Source organism: Salvelinus sp. IW2-2015, linkage group LG4q.1:29 (assembly GCF_002910315.2).
Source record: "Salvelinus sp. IW2-2015 linkage group LG4q.1:29, ASM291031v2, whole genome shotgun sequence".
In the NCBI taxonomy this organism is placed as follows: domain Eukaryota; kingdom Metazoa; phylum Chordata; class Actinopteri; order Salmoniformes; family Salmonidae; genus Salvelinus; species Salvelinus sp. IW2-2015.
This window is the reverse complement of record NC_036842.1, coordinates 181287-201250: the sequence shown is the minus strand read 5'-3', so window position 1 is coordinate 201250 and position 19964 is coordinate 181287. Positions and strand designations below refer to the sequence as shown.

Genomic DNA, 19964 nt, shown 5'->3' with positions numbered 1-19964 from the left:
AAAGAGCCAGGATGATAACCTGGTCCCAGATGAGTTACAAGGTGCAAGATGGCACAAACACAATGTCACATTTGGCAAGTGATAAGACAGCCAAAACAGATCTCTGACCATGCTACCAAGACTAAACTTTCAGGTAAAAATGGTGCTATTCGGCTGCTTTTTAATAGATGAGCACCAATATGTAAACAAGATGACAAGAAAGAGAAAAGCTGCAAAATGTCAGTTTATTTTTTGTTTATGTAAATTGCTCGAGAAGAAAGGCAAAGTCAGACTTTTGGCATGTTACAACCACTCAAGAAAACAACCACTGGGTTTAATTCAACATAGTTGAGCATTAATACAAAATTGCGCATTTATTAAGTTTTTTTTTACATAGTTTTCCAAACTATGTGAATTGGCAGATAGTGGTTTTGTTTGTCTTCTAGGGGTGGGCACTTGTCAAAAAAACATTTGAAAGATCAAATATCATCCAATGACTTGGCAAAATACTGTATAGAACATATTACATATTTGGAATCTTAACATTTCCCACACGCGCATTCATTCACATACCATGTTAAAAATATCAGATCAAATTCAAACTAAGACATTTAAAAAAAGAAACTTCTCAAACAAAATCTKATTTAAGTACAATAATTTACAACTTCAAAAACAGCTAAATGAACAGTCCCTCATTTACATATCATGATATCGATGATAATGTTTCCTCAAAAGAATTTCTTTGCTGCTGCTTCTTGTTGACTTCTGTAGGGGGAGAAGAAACAAGAAAATAAATTGAGGAGAGTGAATTGTGAGAAACAAAAATTCAACTARACTTTTGAATTATCAAAGCTAATAAAGTGAAAACAAGATCTCATTCTTACTTGTACATGATGTAGCTGAAGAACAGGACTGATTGGATGACCACAAAGACCAAGAAGTGAGTAGTACCCAGACAGGAAGGCATTTTAGGAGGGTCAGGGCATTTCTCTCCCTGATTTTCACTGGGGCTCTACATGCATTACAAAACAAAGAATAAAAACAAAAATCCAATGCTCTTTCCAAATTCATTTGTTGAGACTGTTGATGTGGTTTTTACAGTGGTTTACTGTAAGATAAGTTATTAAACAGACCCCATTGCGTGTGATAAGGTGTTCGATGTTCCTCTTGACCACGTGTAGATGTTCCTGGATTTCGCTGAAGTGTTGCACCGTCTCATATGTCCCCATGCTCACTGGGTTGGCTTGGTGCTGAGTGGCGCCGATCTGCTTCAGAGACTCATGGAAAGAGTTTCTGAGGAGAAAAAAAAAAACAGTGTCAGGTATATCTGTTGAACACAGCTGATGCTGCAGTAGAAGATTGCATAGAATAAAAAAAATAAAAAAAAGATTTAGCCATTTTCTACATCTCATCTCACATCAGCACACCAGAAAGGGTAGCGAAGAAAACCATAGCCCAGGGTAAAATAACATCTGAAGTATGTGACAACATTAAACCAGAAATGGAATCGATAGGATTCCAGTTTGATACAGAATGAAGATAATTGAATATTTTTATATCTTTGTATACGTATATTATCCCAAATGAAGTATGTGTATTGAGTAAAAAAAAAAAAATAATCTGCCATGATTAAATGAAAGCTTGGAAATGATTCAATCTTTCCTATAAGGTAAGAAATGTTTGGRTTTTCCCTACATTATGATAGTGTGTGAAGACGTGAATGTGTGACCCAGACAGAKAGACAGGTTWATCCATGATGACATGACAAAGATATTGGACCGTTGTCCGGGAACAATGCTCAGACCACTTACCCGGGTTAAAAATAGGAAGATGAGGCAGAGACGCTGGGCCAGCAGGTGACAACACACATTCCCGATTAGTGTACAGCACACACAGACCTATTTCATACATCCTTGCTCACTCACAAATGAGACATCTGTACAGATTTAACAAACTATTTTAGACAGCGAGAGGGTGACAGGAAAGTTGGTAGGAGAGATAGAAGGGCAAGAGGTCTGGATTCTAACCATCGCCAATACCGGCATATGAGCTCTGAAGGCAGTGGCACAAATCGGTGTCACACTAGGCAACCCGGAAATTATTTTAAATGATAGTGTGGGCTTCCTGCAGTTTGTTTTATTAAGACCAGCCAAAAGTCCCCTCCAGAGCTAAGAAATGACTGCAAATGTACTGTAATGAACAATTTATAATCTTAATATTACAGGGAATTGTCCAAATTCATCTTCCGGATCTTCTATTTAGCTAACAAAGGGCAATTTATCCTTAAAGTTTTGATACAAAATCTACCATCCAATAAAAAAGGGCATGATTGCTAAATTAATCCCATGGAGTGATTCCATACAAAACCAGGTCAAAAAAGACTGATTTAGGAGATTTTCACAAAATTGAATATATAGAATGGTTCTTTTGAAGAATTGTAACATCTGCCCAAAATATCTAAAGACACTGAAGCAGCAAACTGTGAAAATGAATGTGTGTCATTCAAAACTTTTGGCCACGACTGTATAAAAAAAATTGATTTGTCAAATGTTTCCATATATTGTTGAACATAATATATTCTAATGGGCAAGTCACAGTTCGAGAGTGGGATCTCTGCTAGTTTAAAGTTAAAGACCATTTTATACAGAGAAATTGGCATAGAAGGCAAATGTAACAAACTACAGCCCTCATTTTACTTGTATCATTGCASATCCTGCAAATCACCAGCAGATATGATCCAATTTGGATTCAAAATGGTCGAAAACTCTTAAATTAACAGAGATTCCACTCAGGAACTTTTATATGCTTGTACAGTATATTATGTTCAACAATATACAGTCGTGGCCAAAAGTTGAGAATGACACAAATATTAATTTTCAAAGTCTGCTGCCTCAGTGTCTTTAGATATTTGTCAGATGTAATTATACTTCAGTATTCCATAGTAACAAGTATTTCATTGACAATTACATGAAGTTGATGCAAAGACTCAATATTTGCAGTGTTGACCCTTTTTCCAAGACCTCTGCAATCCGCCCTGGCATGCTGTCAATTAACTTCTGGGCCACATCCTGACTGATGGCAGCCAATTCTTGCATAATCAATGCTTGGAGTTTGTCAGAATTTGTGTTTTTTTTGTCCACCCGCATCTTGAGGACTGACCACAAGTTCTCAATGAGATTTAGGCCTGGGGAGTTTCTTGGCCACGAACCCAAAATATTGATGTTTCGTTCCCCGAGCCACTTAGTTATCACTTTTGCCTTATGGAAAGGTGTTCCATCATGCTGGAAAAGACATTGTTCGTCACCAAACTGTTCCTGGATGGTTGGGAGAAGTTGCTCTCGGAGGATGTGTTGGTACTATTCTTTATTCATGGATGTGTTCTTAGGCAAAATTGTGAGTGAGCCCACTCCCTTGGCTGAGAAGCAACCCCACACATGACTGGTCTTAGGCTGTTTGACTGTTGGCATGACACAGGACTGGTGGTAGCGCTCACCTTGTCTTCTCCGGACAAGCTTTTTTCCAGATGCCCCAAACAATCATAAAGGGGATTCATCAGAGAAAGTGACTTTACCCCAGTCCTCAGCAGTCCAATCCCTGTACCTTTTGCAGAATATCAGTCTGTCCCTGATGTTTTTCCTGGAGAGAAGTGGCTTCTTTGCTGCCCTTCTTGACAACAGGCCATCCTCCAAAAGTCTTCGCCTCACTGTGCGTGCAGATGCACTCACACCTGCCTGCTGCCATTCCTGAGCAAGCGCTGTACTGGTGGTGCCCCGATCCCGCAGCTGAATCAACTTTCTTCACAACAATTGAACCGCTCTCCTTGAAGTTCTTGATGATCCGATAAATGGTTGATTTAGGTGCAATCTTACTGGCAGCAATATCCTTGCCTGTGAAGCCCTTTTTGTGCAAAGCAATGATGATGGCACGTGTTTCCTTGCAGGTAACCATGGCTGACAGAGGAAGAACAATGATTCTAAGCACCACCTTCCTTTTGAAGCTTCCAGTCTTATTTGAACTCAATCAGCATGACAGAGCGATCTCCAGCCTTGTCCTCGTCAACACTCACACCTGTGTTAGAGAGAGAATCACTGACATGTCGGCTGGTCCTTTTGTGGCAGGGCTGAAAAGCAGTGGAAATGTTTTTTGGGGATTCAGTTAATTTGCATGGCAAAGAGGGACTTAGATCAGATGAATTGCAATTTATTGCACTCTTCATAACATTCTAGAGTATATGCAAATTGCTATCATGAGGCAGACTTTGGAAATTAATATTTCTCTCAACTTTTGGCCACGACTGTATAGAAAAAAAATTACAAATCCAAAATGGTGTTTTTTCAATATTCATGTTGATTTGTCAGTATTCAAAAGTAAAAATGTTTCTCTTGAAATCAAAATACTCATATTACAGTACAAGCGGTAAAGCGTCATGACAATAATTGCTGCTTTGTAGCACCTACAGATGAAACATTATGGAGTCAAAAAATTAGGCCTGAGTAAGACAAAAATGTCAAATATGCCAACTTAAAAAAACAAAAAACAATTCTCAATTCTGCTTTTAGATACAACTGCCAAACACACAAAAGTATGGTGACACCCCTTCAAATTAGTGGATTCGGCTATTTCAGTCACACCTGTTGCTGACAGGTGTATAAAACCGAGCACACAGCCATGCAATCTCTATGGACAAACATTGGCAGTGCCTGACCTCACTAATGCTTGCGGCTGAATGGAAGCAAGACCCAACAGCAATGTTCCAACATGTAGTGGAAAGCCTTCCCAGAAGAGTGGAGGCTGTTATAGCAGAAAAGGGGGGACCAACTCCATATAAATGCCCATTTGGTCATGTAGTGTGTGCATGTACACAACCAGCTCAAACGTTTGGGGTCACTTAGAAAATGTCCTGGTTTTTGAAAGAAAAGCAATTTTTTGGTCCATTTAAAATAACATCAAATTTATCAGAAATACAGCTACAATAGTAATTTACAACATTAATAATGTCTACACTGTAGTTCCGATCAATTTGATGTTATTTCAAAATGGACAGTGTCAAAAACAAGGACCCCAACATTTTTAACGGTAGTGTATGCATGTATGATGTACAGTTGAAGTCGGAAGTTTACATACACCTTAGCCAAATACATTTAAACTCAGTTTCACAATTACTGACATTTAATCCCAGTAAAAATTCCCCGTTTTAGGTCAGTTAGGATCACCACTTTATTTTAAGAATGTGAATTGTCAGAATAATAGTACAGAGAATGATATATTTCCGCTTTCATTTCTTTCATCACATTCCCAGTGGGTCAGAAGTTTACATACACTCAATTAGTATTTGGTAGCATTGCCTTTAAATTGTTTAACTTGGGTCAAAGTTTTGGGTAGCCTTCCACAAGCTTCCCACAATAATTTGGGTGAATTTTGGCCCATTCCTCCTGACAGAGCTGGTGTAACTGAGTCAGGTTTGTAGGCCCCTTGCTCGCACACGCTTTTTCAGTTCTGCCCACACATTCTATTGGATTGAGGTCAGGGCTTTGTGATGGCCACTCCAATACCTTGACTTTGTTGTCCTTAAGCCATTTTGCCACAACTTTGGAAGTATGCTTGCGTCATTGTCCATTTGAAAGACCCATTTGCGACCAAGCTTTAACTTCCAGACTGATGTCTGAGATGTTGCTTCAATATATCCACATCATATTCCATCTATTTTGTGAAGTGCACCAGTCCCTCCTGCAGCAAAGCACCCCACAACATGATGCTGCCACCTCCATGCTTCACGGTTTGGGATGGTGTTCTTCGGCTTGCACTCCTCCCCCCTTTCCTCCTAACATAACGATGGTCATTATGGCCAAACGGTTCTATTTTTGTTTCATCAGACCAGAAAGCATTTCTCCAAAAAGTACGATCTTTGTCCCCATGTGCAGTTGCAAACTGTAGTCTGGCTTTTTATGGTGGTTTTAGAGCAGTGGCCTCTTCCTTGCTGAGCGGCTTTTCAGGTTATGTCGATATGGACTTGTTTTACTATGGATATAGATACTTTTGTACCGGTTTCCTCTAGAATCTTCACAAGGTCCTTTGCTGTTGTTCTGGGATTGATTTGCAACTTCTCGCACCAAAGTACGTTCAACTCTAGGAGACAGAACGCGTCTCCTTCCTGAGCGGTATGACGGCTGCGTGGTCCCATGGTGTTTATACTTGAGTTCTATTGTTTGTACAGATGAACGTGGTACCTTCAGGCGTTTGGAAATTGCTCCCAAGGATGAACCAGACTTGTGGTCTACAATTTATTTTCTGAAGTCTTGGCTGATTTCTTTTGATTTTCCCATGATGTCAAGCAAAGAGGCACTGGGTTTGAAGGTAGGCCTTGAAATACATCCACAGGTACACCTCCAATTGACTCAAACGATGTCAATTTGCCTATCAGAAGCTTCTAAAGCCATGACCTAATTTTCTGGAATTTTCCAAGCTGTTTAAAAGGCACAGTCAACTTAGCGTATGTAAACTTCTGACCCACTGGAATTGTGATACAGTGATTTATAAGTGAAATAATCTGGAAACAATTGTTGGAAAAATGACTTGTGTCATGCACAAAGTAGATGTCCTAAACGACTTGCCCAAACTATAGTTTGTTAACAAGAAATTTGTGGAGTGGTTGAAACACTTAAGTTGGAGTCATTAAAACTAGTTAATGTAAACTTCCAACTTCAAATGCATGCATCGATGTATATCCTCCAAATGACAAATGGTTTAAATTGTGAAAAACCCTCCAAATCATGGTATTTTTTTGTCCTGGTTTCATATGGAATCACTCCATATTTTTAACCCAGACATACAGTATCTTAATCAGAAATACTTAAGTATCCATCACATGCAACCTAGAAAGGTTAAAAACAGAAACATTTCTGTAAACTATTTATAAATAATACTACAACTATACATTTTTGCCCAGGGCAAGTTTGACTTGGAATCTCTCAAGTGGGATTTGTCAGTTTGCTGGTTAGGAATTAAGCTTGTTAAAAGGTTAACGCATAATTTGGCATTGTCTATTGAAACAATAATAGTTGTAATTAGTCTGTGGCATCTGTAAATGTGCAATCAAAATTTTCCATACTGAGAAAAACGATTGTTGTTACACCCTACAGAACTCTGCGGTCCTGTTTTATGAGCTTGTATGGCCTACCACTTCGTGGCTGAGCCGTTGTGGCTCCTAGACAGTACCACTTCACAATAATAGCCCTTAGTTGACCGGGGCAGGTCTAGCAGGGCAGAAATAGCCGAATCCACTCATTTTTAAGGGGTGTCCAGACAGTTTTGTCTAAAATAAATATCTGGCTTATAAACTATAATGTAGTAATACATAAACGTGACAATAATTGCTTGATTGAATCAGGGGATATAGGATTTTTACTTAGTCTCTGTAGCATAATTTGATTGACATAAATGTTTCCAAATACAGTATAGATGCACATCTGGCTTATAACCTCTTATGTATCCCTTAACGGGATTCGCGCTTAACGGGATTGATTTGACAACATCCAGTGAAATTGTAGCGCGCCAAATACAAACTACAGAAATATCAATATTCAACCTTCAAAAATAAGTGTAATACATCAAAATAAAGCTTAACTTCTTGTTAATCCAGCCGCTGTCAGATTTCAAAAAGGCTTTACAGCGAAAGCAAACCATGCAATTATCTGAGGACAGCGCCCCGCATACAAACACATGAAAAACATATTTCAACCAGGCAGGTGCGACACAAAAGTCAGAAATAGCCATATAATAAATGCCTTATTTTTGCAATCTCAAATGTCTCAGCGACACAATGAATGGTTGTTTTGTTTGATAAATTCCTTCTTTATATCCCCAAAATGTCCATTTATTTGGCACGTTTGATTCAGAAATACACCGATTCCAACATGACTACAAAGTATCTAATAAGTTACCTGTAAACTTGGTCCAAACATTTCAAACAACGTTCCTAATCCAACCTCAGGTATCCTAAAATGTAAATAAACAACACAATTTAAGACTGAATAAACTGTTTCTAATACCAGATAAAAACATGAAGCGCGCTCCAGTTCACACGCAACTAAAGCCCTTCAGAGTGACACCTACAAAGAACAGCCCTACTTCTTCATTTCTCAAAAGAAAAACATCAAACAATTTCTAAAGACTTGATATCTAGTGGAAGCCATAGGAACTGCAATCTGGGCCCTAATAAATCAGGTCTCCCATAGAAAAACTGCCTGCCAAATCAGTTCTGTTATACTCACAGACATTATTCTAACAGTTTTAGAAACTTCAGAGTGTTTTCTATCCAAATCTACTATTTATATGCATATCCTAGCTTCTGGGCCTGAGTAGCAGGCATTTTACTTTGGGCACACTTTTCATCCGGACGTGAAAATACTTGTAAGGGCTCATCGTGATAAATTATGCTACAGAAACTGATTGACATAAATGTTTACAAATATAGTATAGATGCAKATCTGGCCTATAATCTATAATGCAGTAACAGGTGATTGAGCTGTTTTAGATCATAATCTACCTGAATATAACCTCTTTAAATTTGTGACCCCTTTCTATAGACAATAATTATATGACTTTGTCTTACTGTAGTCTGTTAAATTATGTTCTCTGATCTGAGAAGGGCTTTTTCATAAATGGGTCACTTGGATGAGATAAAGATTACATGCATGGTTTAATAAATGTTCACTTACTTTCTCAAGGGAGATTTTCCTTCGTTTGTAATTTTGAGAAACAAATTAGATTTTGTTTATACAAACGTCTTATACTGTATGACTGTCCCTCAGCTCTGTGCCATGTGGCCCTGGGATGGCTGCAAGAAAAGGCCACATCTTAGCACCATTTGTCCTCAAAGTATTAGACGTCAGTCTTTTAAATACATCCGTCATACAGATATAAAACACGGGCTCCTTCRGATTGCTTTTTTGATGTTGCAGTTCCCTCGAGAGCTTGATACTTATAGCCTTCCAATTGCTTTCATTTGTCAGTCTTTTTGGCTTTATAATCATCTTAAATTGCGTAAAAAGGATGTACCCCTCCAAATAACAGAGGTAGCTAAAGAATAGGGACAGTTTCAAGTAAGCAGTAACACTCCCAAATGTAGAGTATGGAGCTAAGTGTTCACTGATTCACACAAAATACCCTATAATGTCTAAGTCTATTTTTTTTTTGGGGGGGGGGGGGTGTTTTAATTAATTAAAAATGAAAAAATGAAATATATTGAGTCAATACATATTCAAACGCTTTTATGGCAAGCCTAAATAAGTTCAGGAGTAGAAATTTGCTTAGCAGATCACATAAGTTGTATGGACTCAGTGTGTGCAATATTAGTGGTTAACATGATTTTTGAATGACTGCTGTATGATTGTACCAAACACATTCAGATAATTGTAAGGTCCCTCAGTCAAGTAGTGAATATCAAGCACAGATTCAAACAACAAAAAAAAAACCTGGGAGGTTTCCCAATGCTTTGAAAAGAAGGGCACCGATTGGTAGATGGGTGAWAATAAACAAAAGCAGACAATGAATATCTGTTTGAGCATCTTAAAGTGATTAATTAGGCTTTGGATGGTGTACCAACACACTCAGTCACTAAAAAGATTGTCAACTGACCGAGGAAGGGAACCACTCAGGGATTTCACCATGAGGGCAACTGTGAATTTAAAACAGTTACAACAATTAATGGCTGTGATATGTGAAAACTATGCATGGATCAACAACATTGTAGTTACTCAACAATACTAACCTAAATGAGTAAAAAGGAAACCTTTACCGAATAAAATATTCAAAAACATGCATCCTGTTTGCAACAACAATAAAGTAGTACTGCACAAAATGTGACAAAGAAATGTACTTTTTGTCCTGAATACAAAGTGTTATGTTTGGGCCAAATCCAACACAACACATGACTGAGTACCACTTCTTATTTTGAAGCATGGTGGTGGCTGCATCATATGGGTTTGCTCGTCATCAGCAAGGACTGTATAGAGTTTATTCAGGGTAAGAAAATAAAACAGAATGGAGCTAAGCACAGGCAAAATCCTAGAGGGAAACCTGATTCAGTCTGCTTTTCAACAGACAGTGGGAGATTAATTCACTTTTCGGCAGGACAATAACCTAAAACACAAGTCCAAATCTACACTGGAGTTGCTTATCAAGACGACATTGAATGTTCCTAAATGGTCTAGATATAGTTAATTCAGACTTAAATCTGATTGAAAATCTATGGCAAGACATGAAAATGGCAGTCTAGCAATGATCAACAACCAACTTGATACAGCTTGAAATCATTTTTTAAAGAATAGGCAAATATTGCACAATCCAGGTGTTCAAAGCTCTTAGAGACTTACCCCAAAAAACTCACAGCTGTAAATGCTGCAAAAGGTGTTAACATGCATTTACTCAGGGGGGTGAATAATAGGGTTTAAAGTGGGAACCGGATTACTGAGATTTAGAGATTGTCTGGCCAAACCAACTCCGGTTTCCCGGGATAAATAACTGAGAAACCAGTAAATTTATTTATATAAACCACATGACATGAAATGGAACTTAATTTATATGCAATGTCTAAATCTGCTTTCTCATGGCCTTCTCTACTCTACTACCTGCATGATCAATGATCCAACGCTCAGTGTGGCTGAGTGTGCGCACTGTTGTAAGAGCCCATCGTATTTACTATATTGTTTGTGCTTAAACTGTACACATGACCTTGAAATGCAATTAGTAGGTCTATGGTAATAAAATTGGCTCCAGCTTTTGAGCTACAGGTTAAGTAGGCCAACCTACTTTAATTAATAAATAAAAAAATGTTGACTGTGTAGTAGAGCTTCACTAAAAGTAATGCCACAAGGCAGAATGCTAAATCTGCAAGCGCAAAATAAAATTTAGACTACAGGCAGTTTGACAAGTTGATTGATCCAACATGCAGGCTGGCCTACACTCCAAACACTTGGGAGGTAAGTACAGAGAAGGGGCTTCAGCAAGCGCATGGGCGCTTTAGTAGCAAAACGTCTTAGAACTATGCAGTCTTACCTGAAGCTGACAAGAAATTCAAGCAGAAATGGCTGCAAGTGACGGATTCTCCTGCCATGCCAATGCAAACAGCATTGTGCTACACACAACATCTACCATATATGCCAGACATTCCAGTGTACTGCAGTCCAATTTCATCTGGAGTTATTTACCAAACTCTTCCTTTACGTAGCCTACCCCTGTAGCTTATCATCACGGACCCCTAACTTGCGAAAGTGACTCGCAATCTTTCTCCACTGTGCTGCGCAGCTCCCCTCAACGACTACTGGTTGTCTGTTTCTTCGCACTCCCCATCAACACCAAGTTTGTGTAGCCAGATGGCTCACTTTATTTAATGTGGTGGCTATATTTGGATACGATGTAGGCTAGCCTATGATTTTACCAACATCTTATTTTGTGAAAATACTATTTGTGACCGACCAGCTCGATTCAATTTGAAATTGTGTACTCAAAGCTAGAAAATGGTATATCATATACTATAGTTGAGGAACAACGGGAAAGTAATTTTGCTTTGAAAGTTAATAACCTTGTAACATGTAAATGTAAATGTAACCTCACTTTTGAGAAAATGGCTCTTGAATATTTTGGTACACCTATGGGAGATATCTTCTTTGTCAGCACCCATTCAGCATTGTTCACACCCTCTTAACCTTTAGCCCCACCCATCTCTTTAAGGATTCACATTTGAGCCCATGTACTAAACAACCAAAGATTTCAAGACTAAAGGCTGGTTTATACTACGGGTGTGCTCGTAAATTTAATGTGTGCTCTGGGCATTCGTAAACTCAGAACCTTGTCAGATTGTCCGTTCGTAAATGCAGGGAGTTCAGAGCGCACACTGGACGCTCTGGCCTAGGAGTAGGGTTGATTTTTGAGTGTTCTGACCGCACAACAGCAGTCAAGCACCCAAGCTAAGGATGACTAGCTTGCCAGCTACTTCAGACAAATTTGAGAAAAGCTCACTGACCATTTTACTTGGCCTAGCAGAGCTGGTTAGGCTGTTACGTAATCCTCCGAAATCAGAGTAGATAGCCAGAGGGAATTTACCAGATACGTCTAGACAGTTGTCGCAGTGACATCATTAACATTCTATTGAAATGGTTACTTGCATAGTGGATTATTTTGTTTAGACATGTAGATAGCTAAACAATGAGCCATAATCCCAACTCATAACGTTACTACCCTGCATGAATCTGCAGGTAGCGAACCAACCAGGTTTAATGTTAGCTAGCTAACATTAGGCTATAACTAGCAATGCAAGTGGCTGAGATTCAAATAAAATTACCACACAGATCATACACGTAACGTTAACTAGCCAGCCAGCTAACGTTAGGTATCTAGCTAACAGTACACTTTAACCTGAAATGAAAACGACTGGCATAATTAGAAACATGTATCTCGCTAGAATATCTTAACCGTATATATGGATGGACACTTCTCCCTCTCTGCCATGGTTGGTTTCACTGAACACCGTAACGGTTTTGCACAAATAGATTTTGTCCCCCAACACCAAGCGCGATCCCGATACGCAGGTTAAAATACCAAAACAGACTTAACTAATTGTATTAGGGACTGGTCGAAAAGCCTTAAACATTTATGGTAATTTAGCTAGCTAGCTTGCAGTTGCTAGCTAATTTGTCCTATTTAGCTAGCTTGCTGTTGCTCGCTAATTTGTCTGGGATATAAACGTTGAGTTGTTATTTTACCTGAAATGCACAAGGTCCTCTAACCCGACAATTAATCCACACATAAAACGGTCAAACGAATCGTTTCTAGTCATCTCTCCTTCCAGGCTTTTTCTTCTTTGGACTTTATATGGCGATTGGCATCTCAGTTACCACGACGACCGACCGAACTCAGTTCATCTTTCAACCACCCACGTGGGTATAACCAATGAGGAGATGGCACTTGGGTATCTACTTCTATAAACCAATGAGAAGATGGGAGAGGCAGGACTTGCACCGCGATCAGCGTCACAAATAGAACCGACTTCTATTTTAGTCCCTGGCAACGCAGACGCTCGCGAGCTGTGTAATAATTGAATAACATGTATATTTACTTTTTCTTTTTTGCAAAGCATGCGACAGGCGGTCTGGTCAGCATGTTAGTTCGAAGATGTAATTCGGAGACAGGTGTTTTATACATCTCCCTCTGCATATTTGCAATCAACACGCCAGCATTTTCTCCATCTCCTTAGCTATCATACTCTAATTCCACTGATTTCAAAACTCGGTCCTCCAGAAAGTGGAGAGCAACACTTATGCAGTTCTACTACGTGATATCTTTAAAAAAAGCTGTGTTAGGTAATCCTTTCTACACATACTGACCAGCTCATGTTATAGACAGAAGCAGCTACTTGGCAGACCAATCCAAACTCATCTCGGCATGTCCAGCCCACTCATTATCTTAGCCAATCATGGCTAGTGGGAAGGTTGCTGACTTTTTTCGTGGCTAAACCGACRAGGCTCGTAATTTAACAATTATTTAGAATTACAGATGACATACGACTTTGTTATTAATTGCTTTAGAATTACTATACATTTGGAGAATAATGAATGCAATAAGAACATTAAAATGTTATGTATAATTCACCTTAGAATAGCACATGCTTCTGTCCGGTGATTTTATATGCTTCAGAATGTATTTCACGTTTTTTGGGGGCGAGAAATACCCGGTTACCCGGAAGAAAATAGATTGTTCTTGGGATGGAGAATTTGTAAAATACCAGGGAAATATTAAACCGTAGTGAATACTTATCTAATTAAGATATATTAGTGTCTTATGTTTCATTAACCCCCCCAAAAAATGCTCTTCCACAGTATGTTGTGTAGATTACAATTAAATCCATTTTAATTACACCTTTTACACAACAAAATGTGGAAAAAGTCCAGGGGTGCATTCAGAAAGTATTCAGATCCCTTGACCTTTTCCACAATTTGTTACGTTACAGCCTTATTCTAAAATGGATTACATAATTTCCCCCCCTCAATCTACACACAATGCCCGATAATGTGAAAACAATGAAAACAGGTTCGTAGAAAATTGCTAATTTATTACAAATWAAAAATTWAAAAAAATTTACATAAGTATTCAGACCCATTGTTATGAGACTCGAAATCGAGCTCAGACGCATCCTGTTTCCATCGATGATCCTTGATGTTTATACAACTTGATTGGAGTCTGTGGTAAATTCACACACCAGTCTATATAAGGTCCCACATTTGACAGTGCACTACAGAGCAAAAACCAAGCAACGAGGTSAAAGGAATTGTCCTAGAGTTCCGAGACAGGATTGTGTCGAGGCACAGATCTGGGGAAAGGTACCAAAACATTTCTGCCACATTGTCTGTATTTGTTTATCACCTTCAAAGAAAACAAAACAATGGTTATTGCTACTGCACTTACTTCAACTCGTTCAGGTTTCTCAGTATCTCCTGTTGTGTTGCGACCACTGCACCCATTTCTTGACTAGGAGCCTAAAGATAAATTAAATTAATTAATGTTTTATACCTAAGGATAAATTACTGAAAGATGTTTGAGTAAAGGCATCTTTACTTTTTAGTAATAAAACTGGCATACATACAGTGCATTCAGAAAGTATTCATACCCCTTGACTTTTCACATTGTTTTAAAATGTATTAAAATGTATCCATTAATTAAATTGAGGTGTGTAGGCCAGTGACCAAACATACCCACCACCCCATAATGTCAAAGTAGAATTATGTTTTACAAATGAATAAAAAAGGAAATGCTAAAATGTGGAAGCAGCATATGATTGAAAGTGAGATTATGTAGTCTGAAGCTCGTTAGCTTCTTACCTAAACCCATGGCACAAAAGGTCAGTAAACATTTTATTTGACCTTTATTTAACCAGGTAGGCCAGTTGAGAACAAGTTCTCATTTACAACTGCGACCTATACAGTGTGTGCAAATATAAGATTAGGGAGGTAAGGCAATAAATATGCTATAGTGGCGAAATAATTACAATTTAGCAACTAAACACTGGAGTGATAGATGTGCAGAAMATGAACGTGCAAGTAGAGATACCGGGGTGCAAGGGAGCAAAAAAATAAATAACAATATGGGGATGAGGTAGTTGGATGGGCTATTTACAGATGGGTTATGTACAGGTGCAATGATCGGTAAGCTGCTCTGACAGCTGATGCTTAAAGTTAGTGAGGGAGATATGAGTCTCCAGCGTCAGTGATTTTTGCAATTCGTTCTAGTCATTGGCAGCAGAGAACAGGAAGGCAGCTAAAAAGGGGTGTTGGCTTTGGGGATGACAAGGGAAATATACCTGCTGGAGAGCGTTCTACTGGTGGGTGCTGCTATGGTGACCAGTGAGTGAGCTGAGATAAGGCGGGGCTTAAACCTAGCAGAGACTTATAGATGACCTGGAGTGAATTCTGGGCTGGGACCGACAGGTAAACAAAATGAGGTACCGTGTTATTGAAACAGTCCAGGGGGCATCAGCTGTGTAGCCGAGTGCACATAGGGTCAAAAGAGCAGCAATAGGAGAGTCATGGTGCTGTTCGGTAGTCACTATTACGCTAGGCGAGCAGGGGACACAGCGTTCAGAAAAGCTAGTGGGCCGGGGCTAGTAGCTGGTTCTACGGCAACATCATAACAGAATAGCCGGTTGAGACCACATAGGGCGATCACGTCGGCAGTCCATTCATGATGGATCGGCGGGGCTCTGTGTCGACAATAAAGGGTCCAGGCCAATTGGCAAAGAAGGTATAGTAGCCCTAGAATTAGCTGATATATGGGCCTAGCTCGAGGCTAGCTCAAGACCAGCTGGTGCATGCTTTGGGACAGAAGTGTTAGCTAACAGTAGCCACTCGTTTGCAGCTAGCTAACTGCGATGATCCGGAGTAATGATCCAGAGCGGCAGGAATCCGGTGATATGGTAGAGAGAAGCAGTCCGATATGCTCTGGGTTGATATCGCGCTGTGCAGATTGGCAGGTGTTGTCCGAGCTAAGGCTAGCTGATGACGGGGAAAAAAGGCGAGGACCGCTAGCCGTGGTTAACAAAGACTAGTAGCTGGCTAGCTCCTGATGGAAGTTCCAGTTATAAGGAAGAAAAATCCAAAATCCGTACCACATTGGGTGAGGCGGGTTGCAGGAAAGTATATTTAGTTTGTAGATAGAAAGTGAGATTAAGATGTATACGAAAAAGACTGGCTATTTACACAGGAAAAGACCAAAGACAAAGACCGATACACGTTCTACTGCAMCGCCATCTTGGAAAACAACCCTATTTTGACCCTTAGCCTAAATAAGTTSAGGAGTAAAAATGTGCTTAACCTCTTGGGTAGGGGGCAGTATTTTCACATCCGGATGAAAAGCGTGCCCAAAGTAAACTGCCTGTTACTCAGGCCCAGAAGCTAGGATATGCATATAATTGGTAGATTTGGATAGAAAACACTAAAGTTTCTAAAACTGTTAAAAGTATGTCTGTGAGTATAACAGAACTGATATGGCAGGCAAAACCCCGAGGACAAACCATACAGCGGTTTAACTGGACAGGTTCCACTCAGAACAGGCCTCGCCATGGTCGACCAAAGAAGTTGAGTGCACGTGCTCAGCGTCATATCCAGAGGTTGTCTTTGGGAAATAGACGTATGAGTGCTGCCAGCATTGCTGCAGAGGTTGAAGGGGTGGGGGTCAGCCTGTCAGTGCTCAGACCATACGCCGTACACTGCATCAAATTGGTCTGCATGTCTGTCGTCCCAGGAGGAAGCCTCTTCTAAAGATGATGCACAAGAAAGCCCGCAAACAGTTTGCTGAAGACAAGCAGACTAAGGACATGGATTACTGGAACCYTGTCCTGTGGTCTGATGAGACCAAGATAAACTTATTTTGGTTCAGATGGTGTCAAGCGTGTGTGGCGGCAACCAGGTGAGGAGTACAAAGACAAGTGTGTCTTGCCTACAGTCAAGCATGGTGGTGGGAGTGTCATGGTCTGGGGCTGCATGAGTGTTGCCAGCACTGGAGAGCTACAGTTCATTGAGGGAACCATGAATGCCAACATGTACTGTGACATACTGAAGCAGAGCATGATCCCCTTCCTTCGGAGACTGGGCCGCAGGGTAGTATTCCAACATGATAACGACCCCAAACACACCTCCAAGACGACCACTGCCTTGCTAAAGAAGCTGAGGGTAAAGGTGATGGACTGGCCAAGCATGTCTCCAGACCTAAACCCTATTGAGCATCTGTGGGGCATCCTCAAACGGAAGGTGGAGGAGTGCAAGGTCTCTAACATCCACCAGCTCCGTGATGTCGTCATGGAGGAGTGGAAGAGGACTCCAGTGGCAACCTGTGAAGCTCTGGTGAACTCCATGCCCAAGAGGGTTAAGGCAGTGCTGGAAAATGATGGTGGCCACACAAAATATTGACACTTTGGGCCCAATTTGGACATTTTCACTTAGGGGTGTACTCACTTTTGTTGCCAGCGGTTTAGACATTAATGGCTGTGTGTTGAGTTATTTTGAGGGGACAGCAAATTTACACTGTTATACAAGCTGTACACTCACTACTTTACATTGTAGCAAAGTGTCATTTTTTCAGTGTTGTCACATGAAAAGATATACTCAAATATTTACAAAAATGTGAGGGGTGTACTCACTTTTGTGATATACTGTATATATATATATATATATTTCCCTTTGGGCATGGTGAAGAAGTTAATTACACTTTGGATGGCGTATCAATACACCAAGTCACTACAAAGTCTAGGTCCAAGAGGCTTCTAAACAGCTTCTACCCCCAAGCCATAAGACTCCTCTTCAAATGGCTACCCAGACTATCTGCACAAGGCACTAAAGTAATACTGCAAAAAATGCAGAAAATGAGTAGCACTTTTTTTCCTGAATACAAAGTGCTTTCTTTGGGGCACATCCAATAAAACACATTACTGAGTATCACTCTCCATATTTTCAAGCTTAGTGGTGGCTGCATCATGATCTAAGAACAGGTAAAATCCTAGAGGAACACCTTGTACAGGAGTTGCTTACCAACAAGACAGTGCATGTTCCTGAATTAGTTTTGCCTTAAATCTGCTTGAAAATCMAAGACCTGAAAATGGTTGCGATGATCAACAACTAAATTGTAAGTTGTACAATCCAGGTGTGTAAAGCGCTTAGATACTTACCCAAAGAGAGTCACATGTAATCACTGTCAAAAGTGATTCTAACATGTATTGACTCAGGGGTTCAATACTTATATAATCAAAAAAACATATATTCGTGTTTATTATTTTATTCGTGTATACATTATTTTAAATGCTAGAATTTTCCCTCCACTTTTACATTAGAGTATTTTGTGTAGATCGTTAACAGAAAATAATTTTTAATCCCACTTTGTAACAATTTGGAAGAAGTCGAGGGTTATGAATAGTTTCTGAAGGCACTGTATGTCCATGGCCCGTGCTTGACTTGGGCAGGAGCTAACTGGAGCAGAGTACCAGCACCTCAAGATTTTTACTGCTCGAGTTCCTGCACCTTTTATAGAAAATTAGCACAATAGTATTTCCTGCAGAGTACCTGCACCTAAATAAASAGGACCGGCACACAACATTATTACCAGCACCTATTTCAGTTCAAGTCTAGCAAAGTTAATGGCTATATTGAGGTCAACAAAACAGAGTAAACGTCTGAGGTTAGTGGCATAGTCTGCAGTGGTATTAATGAATGAAACCTTCCCTCCTTGATGCAAGGCCTCAATCAGAGCAGTAGGTAGTTGTAATTGTGTGCGTAATGTAAATGTTTGTGCGCGCGAGTGTACGTGTACACTTAAACTTCCTACCTGTCCCACCAACTCCCCTTGGCGTTTGGATATCTCGTCTGTAACCACAGAAACATAGCGGTTCTGTTCGTCGAGGATCATGGCCATCTGGCGGTGAAGCTGTTTGATCTCCAGGTGGATCTGGCTCTGACCCTCAAACACCTGGCGGATATCCCTGTCGTTGACACTCTCGTACATGTCCTCGACTTAACACAGAACAGGACACACCTGTTGCATCAAGTTCTAGCATCTAGACAGCATAGCATCCATTGGTAGCATCTAGTATGTACAAAGTAGCCAATAACCTGCATTAGACTTAATTTGTTTTCTGTTATTGATATTWAAATTGTGCTGACCAACTGCGTAAACTATAGGCCATAGAGTCACACACACGCAGTTGAAGTCGGAAGTTTACATACACCTAGGTCGGAGTCATTAATCGTTTTCAACCACTCCACACATTTCTTGTTAACAAACTAAAGTTTTGGCAAGTCGGTTAAGACATCTACTTTGTGCATGACACAAGTAATTTTTCCAACAATTGTTTACAGACAGATTATTTCACTTATAATTCATGGTATCACAAATCCAGTGGGTCAAAAGTTTACATACACGAAAAATTGACCGTGGCCCTTTAAACAGGTCGGGAAAGTCCAGAAAATGATGTCATGGCCTGTAGAAGCTTCTGATAGGCAAAATTGACGAATTTGAGTCATTGGGAGGTGTGAACTGTGGACTGGTATTTCAAGGCCTACCTTAAAACTCAGTGCCTCTTTGCTTGGACATATATTGGAAAATAAAAGAAGATCAGCCAAGACCTCAGAAAAATAATTGTAGATCCTCGCATCAAGTCCTGGTTCATCCTTGGAGCAGTTTTCAAAGCGCCTGAAGGTACACGTTCATCTGTAAAAACAATAGTATGCAAGTACAAACACCATGGGTCCACGCAGCCGTCTTTCCGCTCAGGAAGGAGACACGTTTGTCTCCTAGAGATGAACGTACTTGGGTGCGAAAAGTGCAAATCAATCCCAAAACAACAGTAAACCTTGTGAAGATGCTGGAGGAAACCGGTACAACGTATTCTAATACCACAGTAAAGCTAGTCGCCAGTTTGAAGAAGACGATGTCCTCTAGGGGTTAGC

General features: G+C 39.9%; 1 protein-coding gene across 3 annotated transcripts in view; it reads right to left on the bottom strand.

Moving 5' to 3' along the window:
* Positions 1 to 210: 210 nt before the first annotated feature.
* Positions 211 to 19964, bottom strand: part of LOC111961209 (protein ERGIC-53) — a 28487-nt gene continuing 8733 nt past the window's right edge. For 2 of the 3 annotated variants that reach the window (XM_023983289.2, XM_023983290.2), the window contains exons 9-13: positions 18844 to 19028; positions 14440 to 14510; positions 1113 to 1272; positions 864 to 991; positions 211 to 744 (exon numbers count right to left, since the gene is read on the bottom strand). In XM_023983289.2, the coding sequence (XP_023839057.1) occupies positions 708 to 744; positions 864 to 991; positions 1113 to 1272; positions 14440 to 14510; positions 18844 to 19028 (581 nt within the window). In that variant the 3' untranslated portion in view covers positions 211 to 707. Of the gene's footprint in view, positions 745 to 863; positions 992 to 1112; positions 1273 to 13093; positions 14345 to 14439; positions 14511 to 18843; positions 19029 to 19964 lie in introns of those variants that run through there. The other variant, XM_023983291.2, reaches the window with a different exon arrangement.